Source organism: Humulus lupulus, chromosome 1 (genome assembly GCF_963169125.1).
Source record: "Humulus lupulus chromosome 1, drHumLupu1.1, whole genome shotgun sequence".
In the NCBI taxonomy this organism is placed as follows: Eukaryota; Viridiplantae; Streptophyta; class Magnoliopsida; order Rosales; family Cannabaceae; genus Humulus; species Humulus lupulus.
Window position 1 is genome coordinate 3,684,528 of NC_084793.1, and position 27,422 is coordinate 3,711,949.

The following is a 27,422-nucleotide window of genomic DNA, read 5'->3' on the forward strand; positions in this document are numbered from 1 at the left end:
TCAACACTTGTACCAAACACCCCCTTCATATATAATAAAACCCTTTGCAAATTGCATAATTTGAGAGAAGAAATCATTATCAATACACTACATTGAAAAGTTGGCTCTGATTACCTTATTATCAACACCACAAGAAAGAGTAGAGCAATTATGAGGTTCAGAAGTTCACAACGTTGAAGAGTTCAACCAATCTATTAACACTGACAATAACATGGTCGAATCCCATTGGTTCTTTTTTCTTTTTAAGAAATCATTTCTTCAATGGTATTATTTGTGGTGATAATATATCTTGTCGGCTCACAAATCAGAAGCTGACCACGACATCTTTTGTTTTGGTATTGGCCAATGCTCAACTGTGCTACTTGACTTTACCAAAACAACACTTATGACAAATCTAATGAAACTAAACATGAAAATTCATGTCCAAACTCTTCTAAATTACCCCAAATGGATCTTCTCTCTCACTTGCTAGCACTTTCAGGCCTAGTGTTATTGCTTGCTCTGTATCTATGGAGATCAAAGAGAAATCCCACCAAAAAAAGCAAGGCCAACTTAGCCCCAGAGCCCTCAGGAGCCTTACCATTCATAGGTCATCTCCACAAGGTCAATTCCCAGAAGCCAATCTTCCGAACCTTAGCCGATTTCGCCGATAAATATGGCCCAGTCTTCAGGTTCCGACTTGGGGTTCACCCTGTTCTTGTGATAAGCAACTACGAAGCAGTCAAGGAGTGTTTCACCACACACGACAAGACCTTCGCCTCGAGACCGAGGTCAGCTCATGGGACCATCCTAGGCTACGACTACGCAGCGTTCGGGTTCGCACCCTACGGACCATACTGGCGGACCATGAGGAAGTTGGTCGTTGTTGAACTTCTCTCCAGTCGCAGGCTCGAGACACTGAGGCATGTCCAGATATCAGAAGTCGAAAGCTTGATCAGAGACTTGTATGGAGTTTGTAAGACCAACCCTTGTGATTCAACCAAGGTTGTGATCAGTGAGTGGATCGAACACTTCACGTTGAACATAATAACTGAGATGATTGCCTCGAAGAAGTATTTTGAGGGTGGGAGTGGGAAAAAGGGAGTCGATGGTGAGGCTGAGAGGATTGGAAAACTCATAAAGGAGTACATGTTCATATCTGGGGTGCCTGTGGTTTCTGATCTGATCCCAGTTCCGAAATGGATTGATATTCAGGGACGACTGAAATGTATGAAGCGAATTGGGAAGGAGGTGGATGTTTTGATAGGGAGTTGGGTGGAGGAACATATTGGGAGAAAAGACGAGAGTTTGAGGAGTGAATCAAATCAGAATAAGAAGGATTTCATTGATATTATGTTGTCTGTTATTGAGGAAAGTCCTGGGCTTAGCTACTCTCGTGAAACCATTATCAAGGCAACGGTTTCGGTATGCTCTTGCTCTGTGTGCTTAAGTTTTCTGTGTATGTTTTTTAGATGAAAAACAGTCTTAGTAATAAGCTAATCATATCCATAATAAAAGTCAATAATTGATCAATTTCATAATTAAAGTGTTGTATAAATATGAAGTTATCAAAATTATTTTGGTAATTGGTGGGAATAAGTCTTTTTTGTAAAGTCACTTTGCAAAATAACATTTTTTTTTTATAATTTTTGCAAATTTTTGGCATGTATTTATAAAGAGTGTTTGAAATTCCCAACAAAGGTGTCGATCTGTACAAAGTTATTTTGTAAAAATTTATCAAAACAAAATAATTGTGCAAAGTGGCTATAAAAAGAATGTCATTTTGCAAAATCACTCTATTTTTTTAAATATATAATAAATTGGGTTGTAATTGTAGTTTAGCTTATGAGTAAATTCTTTGATGAGCATTTAAGTATAAAACTTCTTAAATAAATAAACTTTAGCGAATTGCTTATGATATTAAAAATGGTTGCTAAACACAACCATTTTCATTATACTTACTATTATAAGATGCTTGAACTAAAACTGAATTTCTATATTTTCCCCTGTTATATTTATATTGGATTATCAACAAACAACACCTACAACTTTATTGTGAGTACCATTATACTAATCTTCAATGTCTCATTAGTAAGGATATTTTTCGAGGCAATAATATCATTGATAAGATTACTTTATCAAACATTCATCGATTTTGTTTTTTTTTTTTTGCCAGACTCTAATCATAGCAGGCTCCGACACCACAGCCCTAAACTTAACATGGACACTAGCTTTGTTACTAAATAATAGACAAGTGTTAAACTGCGCCCAAGAAGAGCTTGACCGCGTAGTTGGGAGAGAAAGATGGGTTGAAAGCTCTGATATAAAGAACCTAGTTTACCTTCAAGCCATTGTTAAAGAAACCCTACGTCTATATCCACCAGGGCCACTATCAGTTCCACACGAGGCTTGGGAAGATTGTACGGTTTGTGGGTATTCAGTTCCAAAGGGTACTCGTTTGTTTGTGAATGTGTGGAAGTTGCATCGTGACCCGACCTTATGGCCTGACCCTGAATCATTTTTGCCTGAGAGGTTTCTCACGAGCCATGCGAGAGTTGAGGGATCGGGTCAGCACTTTGAGTTCATCCCATTTGGGTCCGGGCGGCGAGCTTGCCCTGGAATGACTTTCGCCTTGCAAGTCACGCATTTGACTCTAGCTCGGCTTCTTCAGGGGTTTGAATGGTCAACACCAATGGAAGCTCCGGTTGACATGACCGAAGGCTTGGGTATTACTTTGCCAAGAGTGAATCCACTTGAAGTTCTTCTAAGCCCACGCTTAACTAGCGAAATGTATTAGCTTTCAGTAGAGATTATTCTAGCTCACGTTTTATGTTAAATGTATCGACTTTTGGAAGAGAATAAAAGTAAAATATGTTTATACGGTGTTATATATGTTTTAATAATTCATAATCATGTTTTGATTTTTATTTTTTTTAAGAGAATAAAAGTAAACATTGAAAAATGATGATAAACAATGTTTGTTATGTAATATACTTTTATAAAATAATTATGTTTCAATACATAGGGATGTAAATGAGGTACGTTGGGGTCGGGATGGCTCCCCCACCCCCGCCCCCCTACAATATTTCTTCCCCTATATTTGTTCCGTCCCCATTTAAACGGGGTTGGAGGCTTGTCACGTCCCTGTTTAATAAAAAAAAGTTTAGTTTTTATTCCCATAATTTGTAAAGTAATAATATTTTGCATATAATATAATTAAAATAAAGTTATACCATTAAGCTATATATTTTTTATATAAATTTATATATATTTATTAATATTATATTAAAAAATAATTCAAAATATAAATGGAGCCGGTATTGTCCTCTGTCCCCGCCTTATTAGGGACGGTACCCGCGGGTTAATTTAAATTGACATCCCTATTAATACGTTAATAATTGTATATAAAAAAACATTATATTTCTTTAATTTAACTAAAAACCATCTTTTAAGTCTAACAATATTATATATAAGTAGTATTTTTTCTTCTTCGTAGAAATAGACTATATATGCAATATTAAAAACAAAAAGGAAAATTAAAATTAGTATAATTTGACATGACGATAATATAATTAAAATATATTTACATATAGACAGATATAATAAATTTAACACATACCATACTCTTTAATTAATGAGTGTTGTTAATTGACATTTTAAGATGTCAAACACCACATGAGTTAATACATTATGATCGGTAAGCGATAACTCATAATATTTATTAAATTCAAATGTGTAGAACTCAATATTAAATTACATCAATAGTGATTCATCACATTTCTATGGTGTTGAGCACAAATAATACTCCTTAATACAATTTTATTAATTAATATAAATTTGGCCTAATAGCAATACTCATATGCAATGATGGACATACAAAATTATATTAAATAGATAATTATTATATTATATAGGCAGGATATGCAATGATTATAAATCTCAGAGTTTACTCTAAAAATAAATTTTCTTTAAGTAAATACATAATAATTATAATCATATTGAGATACTTACCTAAATATATTTTTTTTCTGCAGTTGTGTTTGATTATATAGAATTTACCCTTTATTGAAAGATATCTACTTTATTAGCTATATCTCTATTTTTATTTTTTGAAAAAAAAAATAAGAATTATAGGCCGCAGCCTTGCTATAAAAAGTTCACATAAGAAATGGGAAAGGGGAAAAAAATTGTAAAAGCACTTTATAAAAAAGACTATTTCATTTATAATAAGAAATTATTTTATTATGTGATCCTATCATTTTGGCCAACCCCCAGAAAAAAAAAAATAGAACCAATTGAACTCAAAGAGTAGTTTCCAATAGTCAAAACAAAAAGTCTCACAAAGTCCTTATAACAATGTCACCAAAGCATAAATCAAAGTAGGAAATTAGGTGAACCTCTCATAACTTCAATACCCAAAAAAATCCCAGCTGAACCAATAAGATAAACAAAACCATCTCCAAAATCTTACATAATAAATTGTCCTTAAAATTGACTTTGGACAAAATTTGAGTTATTAAATCACCTAATTGGTAACCCATAATGGGCAAGGGCTTAAATGCCACGTTATAACACTCAACAACTGCATGCCCTATTCGTGTCTCACAAAATAGTCTCTTTCTTAGCTCTATCTTTCCCTAAATTTCACCAACTCCCACATAATATTTCTCTTCTTCTTCTTCTTCTCTGTTTTTTCTGGTTGAGAAGAGCTGAGAGAAAGTGACCATGGGAAGGAAGAGGAGTTCACCAGTGAATGTTCTCTTTGGCTGGTTGAGAAGGCAGACCATGAAAATCAAGATCTTTCTTGGTGTCACAATTGGGCTATTTTCACTTGTTGCTTTGAAGCTCACTGTGAAAAATCACAACCACTTCTTTGTTGCATCTGAAGCTGTTCATGTGGCTGGAATTCTGGTCCTCATTTATAAACTCACCACTCAAAAGACTTGCTCTGGTAATATCTGCCTAATTTCTATCTATAATTATTTCTTTTTATTTTTTTAATTCTTTAGATTGTGATGTTTTCATATTGTTATTAACTATTCAGGTCTCTCATTGAAATCTCAAGAACTCACAGCTATGTTTCTAGCAGTGAGACTGTTCTGTAGTACTCTGATGGAAGGTGACATTCACACAATTCTAGATTTTACCACATTAGTTTCCACAATTTGGGTAATTTATATGATAAGGTTCAAGTTGAAGTCAACATACATCAAGGAGCTAGACAACTTCCCCTTATATTATGTGGTAATTAATTATATCTTTCTCATTGATAATTTTGGGAAAAAAAAAATCTCTTATTTCTATCATATGTAACATATGTACAAGTTTATCATCATAACAAAATTGTCACATACCCATGCTAGTCACATAAAAATGAAACCTTTTAATATTTGTGAATTGGTCTTTATTGATACTTTATAGGGATAGAATTTTGTTCTGCATTTTATTCACCAGATACAGTTGGATCTGTGATTTGAATTGATTTATTGGACGGTTATTAATTATTGAAAGTCTAAGTACATAGAAGAATATATAACGGGATGCATTCTGATTTCTAGAATTTTGTTTCGTTAGGAGATGCATTTTGTTCACCTTATACTGTTGGATGTATGATATAATTTGAATTGATTGATCGAACACTTATTAATTATTAAATTTGTAAGTACATAGAAGAAAGCTTGCAATACATAATGGGATACATTCTGATTTCTAAAAAAAAAATAGGTGGTGCCTTCTGCTATACTCGCCGTGGCTATTCACCCCTCGACACAACATTTTCGCATAGGCCGAATACTTTGGGCTCTCGGCGGGTACATGGAAGCTGTTTCGGTTCTGCCTCAGCTTCACTTGATGCGAAACGCTAAGGTTTAAATCTCCATCAAAATTTCAACCATGATAATATACATACTCTAAGTTTTACACCAAATTTAGTTATGTGTTTGGGAACTTGTTTCAGATGGTTGAGCCTTTTACAGCTCATTATGTATTTGCACTTGGTGTCTCAAGATTTTTGTCATGTGCACACTGGATTCTTCAGGTTGGTTTAGCTAATCTCAAAATAAGTTTATACAATTATAAGAGATTGTGGTGTTTTTAGCTAGATAGTGATAATGAAGATATGTTGTTTGAAAGTAACAATTCTCCAACTTGATTCAGATTTATGAGACTGGTGGGAGGTACTTATACTTGGTTGGCAGTGGCTACTTCTGGTTCTTGGCAGCTTTTCTTGCAGAAATGGTCCAAACATTCATCTTGACTGACTTTTGTTACTATTATATGAAGAGGTAAGCCTCTTTCATTGTCCTCCTTTGTTTTACATAATCTCATTAAATTAAAGGGAATTTACTCGATTGGTTCCCTTTGTTTTTGCAAAGTATTATTCTGGTACCCTCTCTTTTTAATAATGCTCATATGGTACCCGTAATTTGAAAACATAGATATTTGATATCCTAATTGATAAAATTTTATCAATATGATAATTTGTAACTCGTATGATTGAGAGTAATTTAATTAAATTTGTAAATTTTATTAATTAAATTTGAGTTTAGGGTACTAAATATGTACAATGTTAAATGTTTATGATTTTAAAATGCAGAGTAACAAATATGTATGATTTCAAAATACAGGGTACCAAATGAACATTATTTATAAACAAATGATATTAAGATGATACTTTGCAAAAACACAGGGTATCAAATAGTTACCTACCCTAAATTAAATCCAAAATGTTAATACTTTTGCACCTTATGTTTTGGGTTTTGCAGTTTCATGCAAGGGCAGCTTATAATGAAAATGCCGGTTTAGAAATCAAAATCTCAAAATTGTTGGGAAACAATGTTGTACATTTTGTTTTTCTTCCTTGTATGAAAGTATGGAGTTTTTGTGGAATTGCAACCGAAAGTTGTCATGATTTTGTTTTCTCTTGTTTGTGCTCCTTGTTTTTTACTCGGTTCCTTTATAGTTATTTATGTCATTTTTTAGCTATTTTTATTGTCTTCTCCAACTTAGGAGGTAGGAATAGGCCCCTAATTTGACCCTTAGTCTTAGTATTGTATTTGGTTATTTACTCAAATCTCATTTTGGTGGAGAGGGGTGGATTGTTAGTTTTGACGATGGTTAGGTTCCATATATATACTTGTTAGAATCTGGCATATCTTAACCAAACCCTTTGCATGCGTCCAATAGTGACTTAATTTGACCCCACTTCAATTTTTTAAATAATTCTAGTCAATAAAAAAAAAGTCAGAGACAACGTTGTTTATTTTCTTTTAATAAATATCTCTGCGCCTCAATCACATGACAAACATCTATCATAGTCACTCTCGTTGGAGTTGCTCTAATGGAGCAGGCATTCTCCACCCAAATGGGTGGGATGGGGACGGGAGTATTTCTCATTACTGATACGGGGACGGGGTGGCATGTATTCATATTGTAATAATCATTTTATATTGTCTTTATTTTTTTGTCAAAAGAAAAATACATAAATTTATTTTGAGGAGGTAGGAATTGGAATATAGATAAGTTGGTTTGTCGGGGGTGGTTCATTAGTATTATTACTGGGCCTATTTTCTGGCTTTTTTATGTCATGTTTGGTAGAGAGTAAAAACAATGGAAGGGTTATAATAGGAAAGAAGGAAGTATGAAGACCAAACTGGTAGTCATCTGAGATCAGTCTGGCAACTCTTGGGAATCAATGGTAAGGGTAACTCATTGTTATGAAAATGTTGATGACTAATTTTATAATTTAATTTTAATTACCAAATTTAATTGTTACTTATTTTATTATGTTGAATATCTTTTATTTTCAAAATCATTAGTATCTTTTCAAATTAGTACCAAAAGATGATAGGAGCTCTCTGTAACGCCCCAACTCCAGGGATCGTTACGGTGTACCTTGTAAACAGTGCTAAACTCGCTAATCGAGTCATTTGGCCAAAAACGTGTAACTAAGTATGATTAGCGGTTTAGGGATTAAACATATTGGTTAGGGTGTAACGTTTCACTAGAACGTTTAGTATATACATTGGGATCCCGAAAATATAATTTCAGAGTTTATTACAGAAAATATTTACAACAGGCCGTTCTACGCGGCAAAACAGGGTTCAACCCTAGTTCCATTTTAAACCTCGGCCGTGGTGGACGAGCAGCCGCATATGTACACATCATCACCTAAACTCTTCAACTCAAGGATGGTCCAGCTTCCTCTTGCCTTTACCTGCACCACATAGCACCCGTGAGCCGAAGCCCAGCAAGAAAACATAACACTATACATAAACATTATCAAATGATTATCATTATAATCACACTGAGCGTAAAGCTTTCAAACCAATGAGTGAACATCGCATGATTCAAGTGGGAGAGTGGCTGCTAGGTAAGCCACTAGCCTCCAAGCGCTTATTTCATTCATCGACCCTCGGGGTCAGTCTGGCATTAATACTCTTTGAGTCATTCAATGTTAATAGTCGATTAGATCTAATCTTTGTTGGCTTGCGTGATCCACGCCAAGGCCGTTCTGACTAATGAGTCAGCGCTATGTGACCAGTGTCCAGTATCACTGCCGAACTTGACTAATAAGTCATAGCTTCACAGTTGATACTAACACCTTTGCCAATTCTGACTGACGAGTCAGTGCAACGTGACCAGTGCCCAGTACCACTGCCGAACCTGACTAATGAGTCACAACTTCACAGTTGATACTAGCACCTTTGCCAAATCTGACTAATTAGTCAGTACCATGCACAAGTAAGCAATGCTATCAATATGTATCATATGCCAGTTATCCAAGAATAGGGCATTCAGCATGCTTACTAAACAGTTGCTAGCATAATCATGATCATGCACAAACCCAGAGACTCAAGCTCTGACCAATCTCATATTCATCATTCATGGCATGCCCTAACCATATGTTTCTCGTGCATCACATGCATCACACTTAATCATCCAGCATGCCTCAATAATAACCATATGCAAATGGGCAAGATTATCAGGCATTCATTATGCTATCAATGTTTACATTCAAACATCCAACATGCATCAATCATAGCCATGCATGTCACATACGGGGTGCAGTTTTCTTACCTTGGGTTCGAGAGAGAATTAATAAAAGAAACGACCTTTGAGAATGATCAGTCCTTTGGTCCTTTAACGGTCACCTAGTCATAACCAAAAATATAGAATACCATCAATGAAAATGAAAGCAAAGGTTTCCAAGCCAATATCTAGCCTCCGGGACATCAATCCCCACTTAACCGGGTAGTAGGATCAACCCTGAGGCCTTAAGCTAGCATCCCCAAGCCAAAAACCTATTTTTGGCCAAATCTGCCTTGATGGGCCGCGGCTCACCCTCAGACAGAGGCAAAATCTTGCCCAGAAGCACACTCAGGCCGCGGCACATTACGCAAACCAGCAACAGACAGATTTTTCTCCCCTGCGTTTTCCTCGAAACCAACCATTCAAACCAATCCCAAACCTCAACCTAACATCCAATTTAACCACTAAACATTATCCACAACTCACCCTCATCAAAACTCAAGATAGACACCATCCAAACTTCCATTAATTCCCAACTAACATATCAAAATCACAAGCTGAAACTTAAAAGAAAACAGAGTATAATCAAACTTTCATGGCTGAGTTTCCTTACCTCAAGCTCGGTTTTCAATCCCCTTCAATGGCTGAATCAAGTCCCTAAGCCCAAACCTTGATTTCCTAGCTTGTTCCTTCAAATTGGCTCTCAAAATTCCAAAGGAAGAAAGAAGGGAAATGGTGTACGGCAAAGAGAGAAGGATGAGGATGATGATGCTCTGTTTTGGTTCTGTTTTAATTCCACATGCTTTTACAGCCAGCAGCCAATTTAATTCATACAAATCCAGCCCTAAATGACCAAAATGCCCCTAAGTCACCTAAAGCCTCTAAAACCACTTCAAGGGTAAAATTGTCATTTCCAACCTATACCGTTAATCATAATTAACGCTCTCCAATTCCCGCTATTCTCAATAACCCCGAATACCAATAAATCATAACTCATTACCATTTATTTCCCGGTAATGCTCTAATCATCAAAATGACCCCGAGCCCCGAACTTAACCCCGTTATGACTAGACCGAACACTTACATCTCATGATCGTCTCATGTCGAAAAGCTCGAACCAATCCACCTTATAATGTGGCTATATTAATTAAACACAATCATGCACCCAAAATACACAATTATGCCCACAGTGCCCAAATTACCAAAATACCCTCACAATAATAAATTCTCCCATATGCATGCATTCACCATCATATAATAATATAATTAACGTAAACATGCATATAACCATTAAATACCATAATAAATCAATTATGGCCATCCTGGCCTCCTAATCAAGGTCCTAAACCTTATTAGGAAATTTGGGGCATTACACTCTCACACTGTGAAATGCGTTTTTTTATAACAAGAAACAAGTCCCACTCTTCGAGTGAGTAGTTAAGTTGTTTTGGAAAGTGTAGTGGGACTTAGGATGGAGGTAATATTAAACTCTTGTATACAAAATAGTTCACTTTACCTTTAAAATACATGTGAGACCCACACAAATTATTAACTTTACCCCCTTAAAATTTGAACCAAACATAGGAAGAGTTTTAGATTCTCATTCTCACATTTACTTTACCCTATACCAAACACCCCCTATGTAGTTTATTTTGTTACACTTAAATTCCTATTTGAATTTTTTTGCGGCAAAAATCTCTATCATTACACATTTGGTGCGGATATTGGTCCCTTAACCGTTAAGTGTGTCAAATGGTACACGTGACAGCACCCAATTGGTGGCAAAATTCGTTTTTGAGAAATTTGTGGGATTAATACCTATGTAACTCATTTTGTTGCACTTTGATGCCTACTGCTTGGGATCGTATGTGCAAACCTAAACTCAAAGGGGGTCTAAGATTCCGACCAACTAGATACCTTAATGAGGCCTTTGTGGAAAAAAAAGGGATGGGAATTAATTACAGGAAAGCATGGACTATGGCACAATCTTTTGCACAAAAAATACATCCAGAGCAACAATTTTATGGATCTAACCCCAAAGAACTCAGACTCAACAATTTGGAAGGGAATGCTCAAAGGAAAGAACTTGTTAATCAAGGGTCTCCTCGGGAAAATTGGAAATGGAAATGTTACATCGATCTGGTATGATAACTAGGTGCTTGGACCAAATCCCTGCCCAACCCCTCTAAAAGTAGGGGAGAAGCAAGTCTTATTCCATTGTGACAATATCTGGGTAGTTGATACTTTTAATCTAGCAGGTAGATTTCAATCCAAATGGCTGGAAGATCTATGTCAGGAATTCATATCATTGACTACCCATTTTGACCAATAGAAGCTTACTAAAATCTCAAGAATTCTCAACTTTGAAGCCCATAATGCTGCAAAGTATGCAACTATCAGCAATCTCCAACAGGAGACAAACATCTTGAGTTGCAACACGCAAATCTTGCAGGAGTCTAACAAGGATTTGCATATTAGAATTAATCCCAGTAGTGTGTAGCTTAGAGTGTTTTAGATAGTTCTTTTGTGTTTTTTTAGTCGCCCCCCTGTGCTACTTTTTTTGGCGGCTGCCGTTTTGTTAGCTTGTTGTTTTTCTTGTTTGTTCTCCTTTACATGGGCATTTCTCAGGGAAAAAAAAACCAGTGAACCATGTTTTTTTTTTTATTTTAAGTTTATGACAAGATATGTCATTTGCAAAGTGTAATGCTATAAGAGATAGCAAATCATTTGAAATGCGTGAATATATAATATTAGACACACATTTAAATTGTACACTTTTTTTTACATAATTTTCACATGTATATTTAAAAGATGTATATTTAAAATATGTGTATTTTAGTGGGTGAAGCATGCTTGAGATTAAATATATATTATTATGAAGTAAAATTTGTGTATAATTTTAGTGTGTTTCCTAAATATTTTTCCTAAATATATAATTGATCTCTCTGTTTTATTAAATGGCAATTTGGACTCTGTGTATTTACAAAATGGATCAAAATAGTATTTTGTATCTAATTTTGGTCAAAAAAAATTCAAATATAATTTTTCATTATCAGTTTCTCGACTACTTTCTTTACTTCTTTGAACTCATCGCATCACTAACGACACGATAATTGATCTTATAATTAAAAATATTTTGACCGAAATCGGATCTAGAGTACTATTTTGATTCATTTTGTAAAACGCATGATCTGAATTACACAGGAGCTGACTGCATATTCAGAAAAAACAAAAGGGTAAAAATGATATTTTCTTATTTTTTAATTTCAATGTGAGAGTGAGAATACATGCATTTAATTTAATCATTTTCTTATAGTGTCGTTTTCTTATAATTGACATGCTCGGTTGGAAAAGTCAAATTCCATTAACTAAACAAAATATTAAGGTTTGGAACATGACATAAACTTTGGTTTTTATTAGTTTTGTTTTGAGTTTAGAAAGACATATATTATCTCATTTTTTTTAGCTAATATAGTTTTGGTTGATGGAGCATGTGCTAGCTGGAAGGATACTCATACTTGTTAGTTGCTATGTCTTAAAATTCAGATTTGTCCATTCTTTTGTAATTATCAGTTATCTTATTTTATTATAATTTTTTTTTAAATAAAACTACATCTTATTTTTTAATGGAAAAATCAAATTTAGATTACAAAATATAGACCAAATATATTGAATTAAAATTAGTGATGCAAATGGGGTGAGAAATTGGAAGAGAGTGCCCCCGTTCCTGTCCTTATTTATATTTTTAATTCGCGTCCCTGCTTCATCCTTATTTATTATTTGTTGGAGATGGGGTGGGGAATCCCCACAGTAACCCTATTTATTTTAAAAATAAATTTTAAAATAAAAATTATAAATTAAAATATCCTAAATAAAATTTAAAATATTAAAAATATTACTACTATATTACAATAACACATAGAAAGATATAAAATACATATAAAATATTACAAAAATATATAAAAATTTAAACGGAATCCAGTCTGGACGAGGAGTGTTGTCCCCACTCACGCCCCATTCCTCATTTAGACGGTGATTCCCTGCCTCATTAGGGGCGGTTCCCAGCAGACTCTTCCAGTGGAGAAAATGTGCATTCCTAATTAAATTAGATCATCATATTATATTAGATTATAATGGTCATTAAAGTTAGGGGATTGCTAAGGAGACTCTTTTTTACACTTTTTTTTTAATTAAGTAACATGTGTAATTATTTAAATCATGTTTGAATATAGTTACAATTATACCCTTATCATATCACATTACTTATTTTATTTTTTTTATTTAAGAAATAAATAGTTAAGAGCATTTTGAGAAATATAAATATATATATATATATTATTGAGTAAAATTAATTGAGAGGTTTTATATATTATCAAAATTTAAATTTATATGTTTTCTGTTTTTTTAAATATATATATAAATATTTAGTTTTATAGAGTAATAATATGATAATAAAATATTTGAATGGATATTTTTTTAATGTTATTAACGTAGTTTTATTTTAATATTAGATATAAGTAATGTGCAATCACGTTTGCTTAATTTTAAAATTGTAAACATTGTTTATAATTTTAATAAAAATTGGTTCAATATTTTTTTTTTAGAATATATATAATAGAATGAATTATAATTCTATAGTATATATAAATATTTATATCAATAATCTTTACATATATGACATCTAAACACAATGTTGACATAGATTTATATATATTTAGATGACTACATGACATATATATAAAATACAATAATATTTAAAAAGAAATTAATAATAGGAATAAAATAAGAATAAAAAAAGTCATAATGTAGACAGTAGTATACATGCATCAACTATTTTTAGTTTCTGATGTATATCACAATGTCCTTTGGTGAATTTGATAAAAAAAAATAGCTCAAATCACTTGATAAAAAACAAAGTATCACACAAATTTATAAGATAAAAAAATTATGTATGCCTTTATTATTTTTAAATAAATATGATTTAAATATTTAAATTATCATAAAACATCTTAAAAATATCATATTTTAATTAATTAATTAATTTTTGTTTAAGTTTATATTTGTTCTAGTTTTTTAATTTGGCAGTGACAACAAAAGATTATATATTATATGTTTAATATAATGTTAAATTTAAGTTTAATTAAATTTTATTAGTTATGAAATATATGGTTTTATTATTTTTAAATAATCATTATTGTTAAATATCTAAAAAATATATCATATTTTAATTTGTTTAATTATTTATTTATTTAATTTTATTTAGGTTTAAGTCATGTTTACAATTTACCGTTAAATATAAGAATATTCCATTAAAGTTAACGGGAAAAAATAAAAAACTGTTAAAACCAAGAATTTCCATTATCTACACACTTATTATATAGAATAGAAATAGATTAGCTATTTAGAGCATCTTGCAAATTTTCAGAAAATTCCGAATAGTTTACAGTACTGAAAACTAAATTCAAACATGTTGTTGCACGCGTGACTAATTTTTTTTATGTGCGTGGAAATCAACATGTTTGAACTTAGTTTTCGGTATTGTAAACTATTTGGAATTTTCTGAAAATTTGCAAGATGCTCTAAATAGCTACAATATATACGGTGATAAAAAAAATTGTGCCGAAAACTATTCACGAATAGAGAAACACTGAGAGTCTCACCAATAGGACTTAAAGGGAAACTCATATTAAAAAAATTATCCTATATATTAATAATAATATAAAAAATATTTATATTTTTAAAATACATCTTAAATATTTAAACATAGTTTATATGATTAAACATGTCACTCAATTAAAAGGAGTGTACAAGAGCTCTACTCTTAACTTTTGGTGACTATTCTTTTCTTTTCTTGCTCCCAAATAAACAATACAATATTCTACAAAAAAATCTGGCACAGTCAACACTCACATAATATTCCCTACAGCGACACCTGGGCACCATGCGCCATTAAAGCACAACTGACTTGTCAAAAACTCCTTCCACGTGGGACCCACCTCCGAAAATCACTGGCCCCACAACCCACGACAAGGCTCAATTCTCGCTACAATCAACCACACATCAAATTCTATCAAAACCAATTCGTACACGTGTAAAATCTCATCACGTGCGGCCACGTCTACATCACAACCCTCTCATAAAAGCTGCAAAGCAACTTGTCCCGGGGGGGGGGCCTGATGAGCTGTACCACGCAACACGCGCGCAACGTGTCACTCTCCGCGCCTGTACTTCTCTGACAACCTCCCCATGTGCCTCGGGCCCCACTCAAACGCACGTCCACGTGTCACCCAAAGGATCCGCTGCGTAACCCATTTAAATGTTTGAAAAAGACGGTAGAGATTCTCGGGTACGGGGATGTTCTCTAAACACGTGTCGGTGCTCACCGCTCTGGCCAAGCAATCAGAATCCAACACGTGTCGAGCTCGACAGACCATGCATGCGGGTGTGCCACGTGGCGCATTGGAAAATACTTTTCTAGTCAAAGTTTTGATAAATCTAGAATATTAACGATTAATCCTAATTAGTGAGTGGTGAGAGGCACGGCTCAAGGCATCCGCTAATAAAATATTATCGTCTGACGTGTCACAACCGTCGTTATCCCGTTATAGATTCCCGCCACGTGGCTACTACGTCTCCTCTGGTTTCTCTCCTTCCTTCTCGGCTTTCCTCTCCGTTTATATAGCTTCGGATTTTCTTCTTCTTCTACTCCCGATTGAGAAAAATCCAATTCCTGAGATATTTTCTTTATCAAACCCTAGCGAGAAAATATATTTTGCTCCATTTTCAATGGCCGAGGTAGAGCGAGACGAGCTTGAGCTGGAATTAGGGTTGTCCCTTGGAGGAAGAAGAGGAAGTTTCAGAAAATTTGAAACTACAACGATTCCTCTCGACAAAGAATCCGGTTCGTCGTTTGGTGGAGAAATTGATCAAACGACAACATCAAGATCCAGTACCTCGCCGGCTGCAGTCTCCGATCAGAAGACGAAACGTGAGATGCACGCGATGAGGAGACAAGAGGCGAAGAAGAAGCGACAAGAGAAAAGGAATCGACGATTACGGAACTCGTCTTTGGTGAAAGACCATTGTTCGAACGATGTTTCTCCTGTAATGGAAGATCAAGATCAAGATCAACAACGAGCGAGCAAAAGGGAAAAGATCCAGTTCGTTAGCCAAACGCTGCCTTATCATCATCATCAACAACAACAACACTTTACGGGAGCTGTGCAGTACCCTTACCCGTCGTTTCAGTTCGTTCCGTTCACGAATGGGTTCGCATACCCATACATGATGCCGTGGTGGACGCCGACCGCCGGTGCTGACGGGAAAAATGGGGTTCAACCCATGCCTTGCCGGAGCTTCGGGCCGTTTTATACGGGTCAGGGTTTCGGTTTGAATGTTTCGAATGGGTCCGGGTCGGAGAAGAATGTCGGAAAAGCAGACGGCGAGGCTGGGAAAACGACGTCGAATGGTTGTAGTTCCTCTACGGTACTCTCAGATAGTGAATCTTCGCTTGAACAAAACCAACGTAATGATTCGAAAACAAACGACGAGAAGGCTAATTCTGAAGCTTCAGCCCAAAATTGTTCTGAAACTACAACTGTCTCTCAACCAGTACCAGAACAACAACCTCCGGTCGCTGACTCTACACCATCTCCTAATAAGGCGGCGGAGTTGGACCGGAAACCGCCGAAGCCTCCGGCCCAAAATCGAATCGGGACAACTTGGCCGTTGCAACAAATGCCGTATGTCTCGACAACAGGAGACGGCCCAAATGGGAAAACGGTCACTGGTTTTTTGTATAGATATACAAAATCTGAAGTGAACATCGTCTGTGTCTGCCATGGAAGAACATTCTCACCGGCGGAGTTCGTGGAACATGCCGGCGGCACCGACATTTCAAACCCTTTGAAACACATCACTGTAATTCCCTCTGCTTTTTGAGTAAACGATCGATCCCAGTTTTTTTTTTTTTTTTAGAGTTTTGTGTTCTCTCCGTCAAAAGAACGAAGAATATATTTTTTTTTCTTTTTCTTTTTTAAAAAGAGAAAAAGAGTACATACAGTGATCTGATAATAGACATTAATCAAAGAAATGTTTGATTATTTTCATGATTTAATTTTTTAAGGAAAAGGGAAATATTAATTTATTTTTTAGTTTCTAGAATTTTGGTTCAAGTTTTTTTTTAATGTTAATCTTAATTACATAGCTAAAAATAGAACCACATTGATCAGATCACCACTTGCTTAAATTGGCAAGAATGTTTTAGTGGGATTTAACAATAATCAAGTAATTTTTCAGTTGATTTGTAAATGTTTAGTGCTTAAAATTATGGTAAAGCTAGCAAGAAAAATCAAGTGTTTGTGGAAAAAAAATGAGTATTTAGTTTTTTTTTATAGAAATTATGAGATCTGATTAGTATGTGTGTGTTTTAAATGATAATTTAAAATTGATTGGAATTAAAAAAAATAATGTGAATTTTTTTTTATGAAAACATCTTAGATTTAATGTATTTATTATAATTTTTTGTTCCAAAAAAAATGTATTTATCATAATTTTGATGATTTAAGAAAAAACAAATAAAAATTCTTTAATAAATAATAACTTTCAAATTAAATTTTAAAAAAACTGACGTTACTAATCTTAATTATAATAAATTTATAATGTTAATAATAAAAATCAAGACTTTTTTTTAAAAAAAAACTAATTACTCATAGGTTTTTTTTTTGCTGTAAAATTTGGAAAAAAATATATATGAATCTTTGTGTGTGATTTAGAAAAAATACGACTGAATTAGTTTGTCAAAAAAATATATACTTTGTTAAATTCAATATTTTATATATTTATTCTTATTCATTAATTTTTATTTTAAAATCTTCTTTTATTTAAAATACAATTAAATAATATTAATAATGAAATATATTTTTTTATTACTGATGTTTTTTCAACTTTTTTTGTATTTTTTTACAATTTATTTACCGAAATAAAGTCTCTAAAAATGTACCTCATAGAAAAAGAATCGTAAAAATTTTCTACACAATAACAGTAATAATTTTTTAAAAAAAAAATCATACTGAATATAAATTTCTCTATCTTTTTCTAAATTATGTTAGGTTTAAGAATTAATATGATGAAAAAAATCATATATGCATTCACATATATTAAAACATAAATTTTATTATACTTAATATATATTTATAGAGAGCAGCTGCGATACTCACATTTAAAGCTCTTATATTTGGTCATCTTCTTACATCATTATTTATATTCGTATCCATAAATAATAATAAATATTTTACATCAAAATAATTTCATATTATTTGTTACATAAATAATAATATTATTATTTTACATCAAACTTACATTTCAAATTAAGAGAAGTATCAAAATGCAATCAAACCAAAACAAAACTATTTGTTACTTTGAAAAAAAAATATGTTTGTATAATTAATGTAATTATTACTAATATACTAAAATCAAATATATAATACAAAAAAATTAAAATACAATTAAAAATTACAAAATTAAAAAAATACGTGATACAAAAAATAAATTAGCACTAACTGGAATCACGAGTTAAAACAAAAACATAATCTAAAATAAGATTTAACTATATGTATGGTATATATTAAGATTTTCTTTTTATATAACTATAAGAAAGTAATTTTAATATTAAATAACACTTTATTTTTTAATTATAATCTAAAATACTATATTTTAAAAATATAGTTTGAACTGAAATTTCATCTTTTCAAAATTTTGATATATATTTTTTATTTGTTTTTCCAATTCATAGAAAAAAAAAAGTATACATACAATCCTTTCACTATAAATAGCTTAAAACCCTCTTATTCTTGATTCTCTTCTCCCTCCTTTTCATGCCCAAACACTCTCGCGCCTCTTCAGGATCCAGCAACCCTAGAAAAACCCTAACGAGCGCCATAGCTGAAGGGAGGTGAGAGAAGCAACTGAGCACCTCCGATAATATCCCTTCTCTCACCTCATTACCACCGATCCATCTACGTTTTCGCTCAGGTATTCATTTCTCTCCCTCACTCTGCCACTGTACTGTTGTTTTTCATCTGATTTTGAGTTGTCAATGCTCGTAATTTTGAGCAATGTCTTCTGGATCGGCATGGCTTCTGCGAGCCATTGCTACTCACCTGTATGTTTCTTGGGAGAATTTAGAGAAGAATTAGCGAAAAACAGTTTATCAAGAGACTAGTACTGTTTTAGGTGTAAAATGTGATTGTAATTCCAGTTGCTTTTTATATTCTTATCCAGAGTATTAATTTTGAATACACGAAATTCTAAAGTTAGGGTTCTGCTGTGTTCGCTGTGATCGGAGAATCGTATGAAACTGAAACCCTACCTTTTTTGTGTATGTTTATGTTTGTTTGTTTACAAGAAAGTTATTACGGAGAAAGTGATAATTTGAATGCAATAGCTAGTAAGTATAAGTCAATTCTCAATACTCTAATTTTAATTGTTTAGTTGATATTTGTAATGGTTGGGAGAAGTTAGGATACAACCATCTGTTAGATTGAATAATTGAATTGAATTGAAGAAGTAATGATGCTCGTGAAAAATAAAAATTAATTGTATAGACATTCGCATATGATGTTAGTAAATTTTGAATAGTGGTTTTTGTTTTGGAGATCAGACAGGAATAGAAATGGCGTCTACTGTGCAGCAAGCCCCTGTTGGGAGTACTCCGGCAGCTGATGTTGTACGTCATTTTAAATACATTTTAATTGTATTTTCCTTATTTTCTGTAGTTACTTCATTTAATTGAGCATTTGTTTTATTGTAGGTTGGTAACGCCTTTGCTCATCAATACTACCTCATCTTGCTTAAGTCGCCCGACCTTGTTCATCGGTTTTATCAGGATGGTAGTAAGCTTGGCCGTATTGAAGAAAATGGCATCATGAGCATTACAACTACCATGCAAGTGAGTCCTTGTGACTTTATTTTGTACATTTATGCTTGCTTTGTCTAAGAACTTATAATTATGCTTGGTTATATTCAGAAAGTTTGTGATTTACATTCTAAGTTTTCATCGCAATTGCACCCTAGGATGTGGAATTTGTGCCTTCTTACTGTTTATTGGGTCTAAAACTGATTTGGCTTTCTGATTCTGAGCCAATCTCGTTGTCATATAATGTGTTTTTACATCAATATATATATATATGCATTTTTTTAGTGGCAGTTAATTTTTAGATCCACTACATTGTTGTTTTAATTATTTTTTTATATTCTAGCAGATAAAAAATGGGTTTTTATAAAACATGAGCTCCGTAATAATATTTCTTTTCAAATAATTTACACAGTTACTGTTAGGCCTCCTATTCGGTTCACTTATGCTAGGAGAACCAAGTCCATGCACCAGGGGTAGTTTGGTCTATAGGAAGGGGCTGTTTAGTAATTGTAGATAATAATGAGGAGTAGCTGAATATATTGAGTGAGGAGGAAAGAGAAGGTTATGCATGTACTAGCTTTTGCTAATTACAGCTGGAGAGTCCCAGGCTCTCGAATTCCTGTGGAATCTGTATCAATTTGGTTGATTAATACACACTTCACAGCTTCTTGATCAGCTTGGATTATTTGTTCTGTTCTTTCTGTTTTGGTACTGTTTTATTGGGTTATTTACAGAATTGCAGGTAGTCGGGCCTAACAGTTACTCGATAGACTGTTGTTTGAATTAAAATTTTATAGATTTTGTTTCTACTATTATATCTCGATCTTTAATTAGTGATGAATTATCTCTGGGCAGGCGATCAATGAGAAAATTCTTTCATTTGATTATGGAAATCTCAATGCGGATATCAAAACAGTGGATTCACAAGAGTCTTATAATGGTGGTGTGCTTGTTCTTGTAACTGGATATCTAATTGGAAAGGGCAATTTTAGGCGGAAATTTACTCAGAGTTTCTTCTTGGCACCGCAAGACACAGGATACTTTGTTTTGAATGATGTGTTTAGATATGTAGATGATGATGAGCATCAAAATGTGAGCAGAGATTTGGTTGATGAGGTTGAGATTCCGCCTACTGCTGAGCATGGTAGTGTGAACATCAGTTCTTATTTTAATTAAATTTATTAATGTCTGCATATTGACTAAAATTTGTCTTGCAGATTTGTCTACGGTGAATGAGAACCACACATCTGAGCCAGAGATTCCAGTGTCTGATTATCCTAATGGGGTGGAAGTGTGCAATTCTGTAAATGGAGAAGTTGTTGAAGAAGAAGTGGAATCACCAGTGGCTGAGGTGGTTGATGAAACTCCAGATGATTTGAAGATGACTGAACCTAATTCCAAAATTGAAGATCTGCCAAAGAAGTCTTATGCCTCAATTGTGAGTAGTCTCCTTGTAACATCTATTCCTTCTGATGTTTTTATTTTATAAAACAACTGAATTGGCTGCAGTTTGTTTTCTTTCATGGTCAGTGGTCACTGAAATCATTCAGATCTGGACAAAAGCAATTATTATAGCTCTGTTTCTTTCTGCCCTCTACCCCCTTGAAATATGTGTTACAATTGGTTGTAGAGTAAAATTGCTGTGTTGTGTTTTCAGGTTAGGGTTATGAAGGAGACTGCTGTGCCATTTTCAGCTCCTACACCTCCTCCTTTGAGGACTGCACAAAAGAACAAAGAACAACCAGTGTCAGCTGCTCCACCACCTCCACCCCCTGTTTCGGAGATAGTTTCTCCCATCACTGATGTCAGTGAAAACGGGAACAATCAAGATGTTGAAGGTGTGTAGTTTTCTGTGGTGTTAGATCTTGAACCAAATCTGTTTCTTCACATACTTACTAGTTTATTATTTGAATCAGCGGAGAGTCATTCAATTTATATTAAAGGTCTGCCGTTAAATGCAACACCTTCTCTACTTGAGAATGAATTCAAGAAATTCGGAACTATTAAGACTAACGGGGTGCAGGTTAGAAGCCAAAAGGTATGTGCATATTTGTTAAAGCATACTTCTTCGAATGCTCTTAACAGTTTCCTCAGCAAGTTATTCTGAATTTCTCTTTCTTTTAATCACCAGGGATTTTGTTTTGGTTTTGTGGAATTCGAGGATGCTAGTGCCGTTCAGAGTGCTATAGAGGTATTTGCCAGCTTTTTAAACGCAGTGATGGGCTATAAGTTTCTATAATTGTGAAATTGTGTTTTTTCATTCTTTCTTTCCTTTTCTTTTTTCTAGAATGCATGTCTTCTTTGATCCCTTATGAATTTCATCTCATATTTCCAGCTTCTAAGCGTGTATATATATTGATGTATTGATTGGTTTTGCAGGCGTCGCCAGTTACCATTAGTGGACGTCCAGCAGTTGTCGAGGAGAAGAGGTCTACCAATAGAGGTGAGTTTTGTTATTAAGGACAACGCTGTTGTCTGTTGCATTCATGATGTGTATCAAATCATAAATTTCAGGCATTATGCTACCTCCGTTAGTTTAGGAAATAGATTATAAGTGTTTCTGAACTTTAAGGACTTGGTGGGGCGACATCAGTGTATATCTGAACTCATCATGTGCTACCATATGCTTTCTTTATCAATTAGATTGGCTGAGCAGTAAATGCTGTAATAAAACGCTTTTAAATAAGAGGCTGAATAAGTAGCTTACAAAATTATTAAAGAGTTTATATTTTTTTGGACCCTGTGTTTTTATTTTTGGACCTTATATTTTATAAAATAGTTCAAATAGGTCCCTAAACTCAATTTTTATGAAGAAAAAATTGAATACGAGTGATTTTATTTTTGTTCTGAATGGTTAGTTTAGTGAATTATTTGTGATTTCAATTGAGAAAATTTTGACTAAAATCAAATTTAAGGTTATATTTGAACCATTTTACAAAATATTTTGAACCATTTTACAAAATATAGGGCCCAAAAAGTAATTTTACAAAATATAGGGCCCAAAAAGTTAATGAGACAAAACACAGAGTCTAAAAATATATAAACTCATTATTAAATGGAGAAATGCTTGCTTCAATTTATGGAATGTTACCTGGATTTTGGGGTACAGTGTAGGGTCCCTTTTGTTACCTATTTTTTACTCACACATAGATGGCTTCTTTACATGCACAGGGAATAGAGGAAGGTTTCCACCCGCAAGGGGTAATGGATACAGGAACGAGGGAACAAGAGGACGTGGGTATGGGGGTGGCCGAGGATACGGCGGTCGCGGTGGTGATTTTAATAATGGCAGGTCGGACTTTGGAAATAGGAACGGTAACCGGGGAACGGGAAGCCGTGGAGGGGATGGCTATCAGAGAGCCGAAAATGGCGGACGCATGGCTGCAGCAAGTACAAAACATGCAGTAGTTCGGGCGCCTGCTGTGCTTGCCGTCGGGAACTAATAGCCTTAAAGTAGTTGATTTTGTTTCAAAGATCACTGATTTGTAATGTCTTGGGATAGAATTTAGAGGGCTGTGTCCAATTTTTCGTGGATAACCTGATATTTCTATAGGGTGATGTTCTGCTAACCTTTTTTTTTTTTGTTACCTTTCCAATTTTTCTTATATGAGTGGTTTTTCGAATTGTATGGTCAATTAAATTTCTCTTAGTATTGTAGTGATCCATTAAATCCACAACATCTGTTCATTTTGGACCCTTTTTGTCTCTAGTAAAATGAGATTACCATTTTGCCTAGGTTTTCCACTTCTAGATTTTCTTACCTTAACATTTATAGTTTAGCAACATCAATCAATAGTATTCAATATCATTGAAAATTAGTGCCATTGATTTAAGAGTTGCGGCTAATGCAGTTTGACACATGTTGTAGGTGGTTGAACTGTTGACTCGATATCAAGGAGGATAATAAGGTGTCAGGTCTTGGACTGTGCTTTTTCATAAACTAATAGTAATGTACACTTACACCCATAAAAATTTAATCTACGCTTAGAACCACTTATAAATAATACTGATAAATCATAAGTTTATTCTTTCTAACTTTTAATAAATTGTTGAACTTGCACGTACGTAATAATTCAACTACATAAAAAATAATTTGGGTCCGAACATTATGACTACATAAAATTTTAGTGTAATTAAATTTGCCACGGTTTGTTATATTTATATATATATATATATTTTGCTTCAATACCAATTTACAACTCTCATTTTAATATATAATAAATTCATTAATTAAAAACTTTAAGGAGTTTTTCAATAAGGAGAAAATAAGATATATAATAACAAGACTTTGTAACATATACCTCCACCGACATTAATCTTGCAAAACAAAATTTTAATGAACAATTAAATAACAAGTGCTTTCACGAATTTAGTCAAAACAAACAGCAAAATTGATCATAATTGCCGAAGGCAAGCTTGACCGCCTTCCGTAAATATACTAATCTCACTAAATAATTAACAATTCCAAATTTATTATACTCCTATAGACATTTTGAAAAAAGAAAGACCTAAAAAAAAATTAATATGATAAAAAGAAATATGCTACACTTGGATTAATGCAAATTTTCCTCTATTATATGGATAACAAAGGTTCACTAATATGACTATAGCTATGGAAACCCCACCCCACCCCACCCCACCATATGAAAAGTATTAGCTGTGGGGACTGGACTGGACTGGACTGGACTGCTTGTACTTGGGCAAAGATGTTCCGTTTTTGACTTTTCATTCGGCTCTACGACTTGTTTAGATGCCGAAATTGCAGGCTTGGACAAAGTCCAACTCATAGTCCACGTATTTTGTCCAAAGTGGCTTGAACTGGTTCATAGCAATATCAAGCCATGGTTTCATATTCCCGTTGAAGTGCACCACTGCTGCGTTGGTGATCTCCTCCATGCTAATGCTTGGATTGTAGCCGAGACCCAGAACATGCCATGACTTGTCCAGTGGCTTTGTGGTCGAGTAGAATGTGATCAGACCTGGTGGCAATGTGCCCAACTTCCACAAGGTACGGTTCTCATTCTGCATTAAGATTAGAATCAGATTGAGACATGTTAGTAGTAGATCAAAACATGCATGTACTCATATTGTTAAAATAAGAGAAATTGATAAAAATAGCTTTTTTTTTTAAGTAGTTTTCCATTCTGCCTACTTTTAATAATATTTTATTGCCAAATAGCATTTGTCTAAAATTTGACCAGCTTAAATAGTAGATACAAGTAATAAATAAGAGAATACTAAAAATTCGAGCCGGACTAATACCAATCTAACTCATTTGATGAATAAAATATGACCAATTAACCAAACAAAACTACTTGTTACAAATAACATCTTGTTGTTGCATCGAATCATATAAATGTTGATTAAATTTTTCGAACAGCTATGTCTATCTGTCTAAATTATATAATGCCATTTTGTAAAAAATTATTAAAACTAGGCTAGGCTAGACTAGACTGCAAAATGAATTTAAAAAAAAAATAGGTCCCCTTAAAATAATAAAGACATTAGAAAAAAAAATGGTATTGATTGTGTGTTACCAGATTCTGCCAGTAGTGATACTCCTCTGTGCACTTTTCCCTTCTCCACGCATCCAAATCAAAGAAGTTCATTCCATAAGCCCAAGCACAAGCCTTTGGATTAAACTTTTCCTTGATCAATGGGTGTGAGAAATTCATGTACTGCGCGTACCGATGGAACGACCCAAAACAAGTCTCGACTGCCCCATTCACCTTCCCGTCCATATCAATCTTCCACAATCCTGTCAAGTCCTTCTGAACCACAATATCATCATCCAAAAACAAAATTCTATGCAATTTTGGGTACATCTCTGGCAAGTAAAACCTCAGATGGTTTAGAATGGAGAGATACTTTGGGTTTCTAAACTTCATGTTGGTTGTGTCTTTAGTAGCATTCTCGAGCTTATTCTCAAAATAAAATTTCTGCAAATTCGCAGATTCTAGTTGCCGAAGGACAGGCACATAAGAAGAATTCAAGAATTCGTAATCTTCAACAGCTTTCACTTCGATATGCGACCCATTATAATCCTTCAATTTGAACATAACTTGCATTGCTCCAAGGTTCATCTTATCTGTCACGACATGGAATACATGCTTCCATGGCTCTTTTGCATTCTTCACTGCCGAATTAACCACCACCGAGGCTGCAACCACATTATCTGAAAATATAGCATAGTGGTACAGCTTTGGGTCCTCAAGTTCTGGAGGTTTTGGCTTCCCTTCATCTGAATACTTTTCAGGGTGAGCAATCCGCTCTTCCATCAATCGCATTGCTACGCAATGCAAGCTTTTGGGGATAGATTTGGCCGCTATTAAGCTAGAGAAAGCTCCTTGCTTCTTAGCCTTTGTCAGCATCTCATTCACTTGGAAAATCGTATCCTTAAGCTTCTGAATCTTGAGCTGGTTGTCAAAAGATTCTTTGGATTCGGAAATCACCTGTCTGGTGACTTTAATTCGCTCTTTCACGTCCTTTTCAAATTGGCGCAGCACCGACTCATCAATGGAGAGAGCGTCTGAAGCCAACAGAGCTTGATACGAGGGTTTTGTGAGAAGATCATTGTAGCTTCGCGATAGTTCAGCAAAGATCCTAACAAGCTTAGAGTTCTCGAGCTTGAGCTTCCGTGCAAAGACGGCATAAGTGAGCGCAAGGGATTTGTGATCTTCGGCTTGCTTCCGGATCTGGTCAAGGCGAGGCTTGAGAGGGTCTGATTTAAGAGCCAACATCGACCTTCTTGTAGATTCAATTCCATAAGAACCAGAACCAAAACCCTAATTTCACAAAATATCGACCGATTATTAAGGATTATCCTCGTTTCAGTCCATAAATTACATCTCAAAAACCGGAAGAAAAAAAAATCAAGCAAAAAGAATACGATTTAATTTCTTCTTCTAAAAATATTTAAAGGTGAAGCAAACGCAAGAAAATTATAGAGGCATCACAAATGTGGATCTAACGCGATCCAAGCTAGTAAGATACTGAAAATAAAAAATAAATAAATCCAAACTATGCGAGTAATTTCATATACTACTATCATATGAATACACATATTATAACAAAAAACACACACGCACCGGGATTTGCACGAAGAGAAATAATTAACTCTACACTGTAAATTCAAATACAGAAATCAACAAATTCTACTTCTGTTATTTGTTTGATGCAAAGATTCAAGATCCATAGCAGGTGAAAGAGAAAAAGAAAGATCAATACTCACAAAGTGGTTCGGATCGGCGGGGTCGGAGTGAGAAGCGAAGAAGAAAGAGAAGCAGAAAAAGAAGAAGACAGCAGCTACAATCGCAGAGGCCAATGCTCTGAAGGAGAAGCTAAAGCTTCGACCGCCATTAAATCCAGGTCCTGCGCGTAAAAGCGCTCTGTGGTTCGCCATTATCGATTCTGCAAAGCCACCTAAAGAGAGATCTCTCACACTTGGCCTCTCTCAGAGTCTCACTCTAAAAACAAACACTCTTTATTTCAGGGAAGA

The 27,422-nt window shown here is 34.1% G+C and overlaps 5 protein-coding genes across 5 annotated transcripts; 4 read left to right on the forward strand and 1 right to left on the reverse strand.

The window, feature by feature from the left end:
• The first annotated feature begins 350 nt into the window (after nucleotides 1–350).
• On the forward strand, nucleotides 351–2,867 carry LOC133782559 (cytochrome P450 CYP82J17-like). The gene is made up of 2 exons (XM_062221893.1): nucleotides 351–1,404; nucleotides 2,156–2,867. The coding sequence occupies exons 1-2, from the start codon at nucleotides 448–450 to the stop codon at nucleotides 2,774–2,776; spliced, it is 1,578 nt and encodes a 525-aa protein (XP_062077877.1). The 5' UTR covers nucleotides 351–447; the 3' UTR covers nucleotides 2,777–2,867.
• A 1,664-nt stretch (nucleotides 2,868–4,531) lies between these two features.
• LOC133782568 (uncharacterized) lies at nucleotides 4,532–6,963 on the forward strand. The gene is made up of 6 exons (XM_062221901.1): nucleotides 4,532–4,930; nucleotides 5,024–5,223; nucleotides 5,704–5,844; nucleotides 5,936–6,016; nucleotides 6,136–6,263; nucleotides 6,744–6,963. Exons 1-6 carry the CDS (start codon nucleotides 4,705–4,707, stop codon nucleotides 6,781–6,783), a joined length of 816 nt encoding a protein of 271 aa, XP_062077885.1. The 5' UTR covers nucleotides 4,532–4,704; the 3' UTR covers nucleotides 6,784–6,963.
• Nucleotides 6,964–15,680: 8,717 nt separating this feature from the next.
• On the forward strand, nucleotides 15,681–17,111 carry LOC133782580 (ninja-family protein AFP2-like). The gene has a single exon (XM_062221911.1). It carries the CDS (start codon nucleotides 15,796–15,798, stop codon nucleotides 16,948–16,950), a length of 1,155 nt encoding a protein of 384 aa, XP_062077895.1. The 5' UTR covers nucleotides 15,681–15,795; the 3' UTR covers nucleotides 16,951–17,111.
• A 1,742-nt stretch (nucleotides 17,112–18,853) lies between these two features.
• Nucleotides 18,854–23,659, forward strand: LOC133782587 (nuclear transport factor 2). The gene is made up of 10 exons (XM_062221922.1): nucleotides 18,854–19,041; nucleotides 19,670–19,735; nucleotides 19,820–19,957; nucleotides 20,780–21,068; nucleotides 21,142–21,362; nucleotides 21,582–21,762; nucleotides 21,841–21,962; nucleotides 22,056–22,115; nucleotides 22,304–22,367; nucleotides 23,096–23,659. Exons 2-10 carry the CDS (start codon nucleotides 19,682–19,684, stop codon nucleotides 23,365–23,367), a joined length of 1,401 nt encoding a protein of 466 aa, XP_062077906.1. The 5' UTR covers nucleotides 18,854–19,041; nucleotides 19,670–19,681; the 3' UTR covers nucleotides 23,368–23,659.
• Nucleotides 23,660–24,255: 596 nt separating this feature from the next.
• LOC133782596 (galacturonosyltransferase 8) lies at nucleotides 24,256–27,422 on the reverse strand. The gene is made up of 3 exons (XM_062221932.1): nucleotides 27,156–27,422; nucleotides 25,462–26,709; nucleotides 24,256–24,946 (listed from the first exon to the last, which is right to left on the reverse strand). Exons 1-3 carry the CDS (start codon nucleotides 27,324–27,326, stop codon nucleotides 24,671–24,673), a joined length of 1,695 nt encoding a protein of 564 aa, XP_062077916.1. The 5' UTR covers nucleotides 27,327–27,422; the 3' UTR covers nucleotides 24,256–24,670.